The sequence below is a fragment of the Salvelinus fontinalis genome, unplaced genomic scaffold (genome assembly GCF_029448725.1).
Source record: "Salvelinus fontinalis isolate EN_2023a unplaced genomic scaffold, ASM2944872v1 scaffold_0101, whole genome shotgun sequence".
Taxonomy (NCBI): Eukaryota; Metazoa; Chordata; class Actinopteri; order Salmoniformes; family Salmonidae; genus Salvelinus; species Salvelinus fontinalis.
In genome coordinates this window covers 139,932-144,931 of record NW_026600310.1, presented here as the reverse complement: position 1 = coordinate 144,931, position 5,000 = coordinate 139,932, and the positions used below count along the sequence as shown (strand labels likewise).

Below are 5,000 nucleotides of genomic sequence, written 5' to 3'. Positions count from 1 at the left end.
CACCCGAGATGGTCCTGTCGTCTCAGCACTGTAGCCAGGTAATAAGAAGTGAAGACCCACACACACACACACACACACACACACACACACACACACACACACACACACACACACACACACACACCCGTCACCCGAGATGGTCCTGTCGTCTCAGCACTGTAGCCAGGTAATAAGAAGTGAAGACCCACCCACCCACACACACACACACACACACACACACACACAACCGTCACCCGAGATGGTCCTGTCGTCTCAGCACTGTAGCCAGGTAATAAGAAGTGAAGACCCACCCACCCACACACACACACACACACACACACCCGTCACCCGAGATGGTCCTGTCGTCTCAGCACTGTAGCCAGGTAATAAGAAGTGAAGACCCACACACCCACACCCACACCCACACACACACACACACACACACACACACACACACACACCCGTCACCCGAGATGGTCCTGTCGTCTCAGCACTGTAGCCAGGTAATAAGAAGTGAAGACCCACCCACCCACACACACACACACACACACACACACCCGTCACCCGAGATGGTCCTGTCGTCTCAGCACTGTAGCCAGGTAATAAGAAGTGAAGACCCACCCACCCACCCACACACACACACACACACACACACACACACACACACACACCCGTCACCCGAGATGGTCCTGTCGTCTCAGCACTGTAGCCAGGTAATAAGAAGTGAAGACCCACACACCCACACCCACACCCACACACACACACACACACACACACACACACCCGTCACCCGAGATGGTCCTGTCGTCTCAGCACTGTAGCAGGTAATAAGAAGTGAAGGGTTTTGTTTTCCTGTAGTGAATTGCTAGGATGGATCTGAAGCAGTGGCTCAATAAAACACTCACCTTGTTGTTGTGATCACATGATATAACCTGACTGGCTCGTCAAACCACTTGGGACAAATCGAGCCAGATGATTGGTTGGTCCGCTAGCAGAATAGTTCCAGTGTTTCGTTGATATCTAGAGAAAATCCCCAAAAGGATGTGGTCCCTTTTAAAGATCCCATTCAGTACTCTGACTTCTCTGTGACAGATACAGTGGCTAGATTGATGCTACACTGTTGTCGTCGTCTCCCCCCATCCCGTTTAGTACCCTACCGTTTGTTTTTGATAATATTATTCTCTAAAGATCACACATCAGTATGACAGGGAACGTGTCCTGAACAGACGTCCTATAAGGGACTTCCTCACATCCCGTTTAACTCCTGCTCTGTTCCATTGTGTTCAATAAGGCTATGAACGCTGTTCACCACCAATACAACCTAGATGGACTAGTCCATTAGTTCTGAACACTGTTCACCACCAATACAACCTAGATGGACTAGTCCATTAGTTCTGAACACTGTTCACCACCAATACAACCTAGATGGACTAGTCCATTAGTTCTGAACTCTGTTCACCACCAATACAACCTAGATGGACTAGTCCATTAGTTCTGAACTCTGTTCACCACCAATACAACCTAGATGGACTAGTCCATTAGTTCTGAACACTGTTCACCACCAATACAACCTAGATGGACTAGTCCATTAGTTCTGAACACTGTTCACCACCAATACAACCTAGATGGACTAGTCCATTAGTTCTGAACACTGTTCACCACCAATACAACCTAGATGGACTAGTCCATTAGTTCTGAACGCTGTTCACCACCAATACAACCTAGATGGACTAGTCCATTAGTTCTGAATGCTGTTCACCACCAATACAACCTAGATGGACTAGTCCATTAGTTCTGAACACTGTTCACCACCAATACAACCTAGATGGACTAGTCCATTAGTTCTGGATCACAGCTCTGGTATTCCACCAATACAACCTAGATGGACTAGTCCTGTAGTTCTGAATCACAGCTCTGGTATTCTACGCTCATCCCACAGGCTTTTCTACAGTACATGAAACACGCCATGACCACAGGATTCCTCATATCTGAATGATTCATAATGTGATGCTGTTGGGTCTTCCATGGTTCCTCTCTCGCTTATACTACAGCGGTGTTCAATACTCCATGCTGATTGGCTAGAAGGGTATATTCTAGAATGTTGATTAGTTTCAGATGTACAGACAGTTGGACACCATATTAGACAACAGCTGAAGTAGTTTTAAATAATACAGCAACACCTCACTACCCAGTCTCTCATGTTAACCAGTATAACTAGTCCCCTGATCACCATCACTACCCAGTCTATCATGTTAACCAGTATAACTAGTATAACTAGTCCCCTGATCACCATCACTACCCAGTCTCTCATGTTAACCAGTATAACTAGTCCCCTGATCACCATCACTACCCAGTCGCTCATGTTAACCAGTATAACTAGTCCCCTGATCACCATCACTACCCAGTATATCATGTTAACTAGTATAACTAGTCCCCTGATCACCATCACTACCCAGTCTATCATGTTAACCAGTATAACTAGTCCCCTGATCACCACCACTACCCAGTCTCTCATGTTAACCAGTATAACTAGTATAACTAGTCCCCTGATCACCATCACTACCCAGTCTCTCATGTTAACCAGTATAACCAGTATAACTAGTCCCCTGATCACCATCACTACCCAGTCGCTCATGTTAACCAGTATAACTAGTCCCCTGATCACCATCACTACCCAGTCTCTAATGTTAACCAGTATAACTAGTCCCCTGATCACCATCACTACCCAGTCGCTCATGTTAACCAGTATAACTAGTATAACTAGTCCCCTGATCACCATCACTACCCAGTATCTCATGTTAACTAGTATAACTAGTCCCCTGATCACATTCACTACCCAGTCTCTCATGTTAACCAGTATAACTAGTCCCCTGATCACCATCACTACCCAGTCTATCATGTTAACCAGTATAACTAGTATAACTAGTCCCCTGATCACCATCACTACCCAGTCTCTAATGTTAACCAGTATAACTAGTCCCCTGATCACCATCACTACCCAGTCTCTCATGTTAACCAGTATAACTAGTATAACTAGTCCCCTGATCACCATCACTACCCAGTATATCATGTTAACCAGTATAACTAGTATAACTAGTCCCCTGATCACCATCACTACCCAGTCTCTCATGTTAACCAGTATAACTAGTCCCCTGATCACCATCACTACCCAGTCTATCATGTTAACCAGTATAACTAGTATAACTAGTCCCCTGATCACCATCACTACCCAGTCTCCCATGTTAACTAGTATAACTAGTCCCCTCATCACCATCACTATCCAGTATCTCATGTTAACTAGTATAACTAGTCCCCTGATCACCATCACTACCCAGTATATAATGTTAACTAGTATAACTAGTCCCCTGATCACCATCACTACCCAGTATATAATGTTAACTAGTATAACTAGTCCCCTGAACACCATCACTACCCAGTCTCTCATGTTAACCAGTATAACTAGTCCCCTGATCACCATCACTACCCAGTCTCTCATGTTAACCAGTATAACTAGTCCCCTGATCACCATCACTACCCAGTCTCTCATGTTAACCAGTATAACTAGTCCCCTGATCACCATCACTACCCAGTATATAATGTTAACCAGTATAACTAGTCCCCTGATCAACATCACTATCCATTATCCCATGTTAACTAGTATAACTAGTCCCCTGATCACCATCATTACACAGTATATAATGTTAACTAGTATAACTAGTCCCCTGATCACCATCACTACCCAGTCGCTCATGTTAACTAGTCCCCTGATCACCATCACTACCCAGTCACTCATGTTAACCAGTATAACTAGTATAACTAGTCCCCTGATCACCATCACTACCCAGTATCTCATGTTAACTAGTATAACTAGTCCCCTGATCACCATCACTACCCAGTATCTCATGTTAACCAGTATAACTAGTCCCCTGATCACCATCACTACCCAATCTATCATGTTAACCAGTATAATTAGTATAGATTGTCCACGGATCATCACTACCCAGTCACGCATGTTAACCAGTATAACTAGTCCCCTGATCACCATCACTACCCAGTCTCTCATGTTAACCAGTATAACCAGTATAACTAGTCCCCTGATCACCATCACTACCCATTCTCTCATGTTAACCAGTATAACTAGTCCCCTGATCACCATCACTACCCAGTCTCTCATGTTAACCAGTATAACCAGTATAACTAGTCCCCTGATCACCATCACTACCCAGTCTCTAATGTTAACCAGTATAACTAGTCCCCTGATCACCATCACTACCCATTCTCTCATGTTAACCAGTATAACTAGTCCCCTCATCACCATCACTACCCAGTATATCATGTTAACCAGTATAACTAGTCCCCTGATCACCATCACTACCCAGTATCTCATGTTAACCAGTATAACTAGTATAACTAGTCCCCCACTCACCATCACTACCCAGTATATCATGTTAACCAGTAGGTTATAGGAGCCAGCCTACTCTGCTGTTAACCAGTAGGTTATAGGACCCACACATCAGATAGATAGTGATAGTAAAGTCTCCTTACCCCTCTCTGTGGGCCTCTCCCTTCTCCAGCTCCTGGATAACTCCCAGTAGGTTATAGGATCCAACCAGTAGGTTATATAAATGATATGATAGATAGTGATAGTAAAGTCTCCTTACCCCTCTCTGTGGGCCTCTCCCTTCTCCAGCTCCTGGATAACTCCTAGTAGGACCTTGATGGTCTCCTGGCTGGAGGAGATCAGGTTCTCCATGGCCTGTAGCTGTGCTTTCACGTCCCCTCCTCCGTCCCCTGTCTGAGTCACTACCGGTACTATCTGCTTACAGGCCTCCCCGGGGTTACCTCCCCCCGCAGTCGCTACAGTCGCTGGTTCAACCCGGCTACCCCCACAGCCCACCGCCTCCCCCGTGGTCCGGGGTGACAGCGTCTGTGGTGAGAACGCTGCTGGTTCATGGCATTGTGCCTGAGTAGTGCAGCCAGCGGCCCGCGGTAGAGTCTGAGACTGTAGTCCGTTGAGCTCT

General features: G+C 45.7%; 2 protein-coding genes across 2 annotated transcripts in view; one reads left to right on the top strand and one right to left on the bottom strand.

Annotated features, from left to right (window-relative positions):
- LOC129843263 (dedicator of cytokinesis protein 1-like) overlaps positions 1-5,000 on the top strand; it is a 278,497-nt gene that overhangs the window by 204,532 nt on the left and 68,965 nt on the right. The gene's annotated exons all lie outside the window — the stretch shown is intronic.
- Positions 1-5,000, bottom strand: part of LOC129843262 (inhibitory synaptic factor 2A) — a 78,287-nt gene that overhangs the window by 43,793 nt on the left and 29,494 nt on the right. The window contains exon 4 of the mRNA XM_055911882.1: positions 4,641-5,000. This exon is cut by the window's right edge and continues 719 nt beyond it. Coding sequence (XP_055767857.1) covers positions 4,641-5,000 — 360 coding nt within the window. The remainder of the gene's footprint in view (positions 1-4,640) is intronic.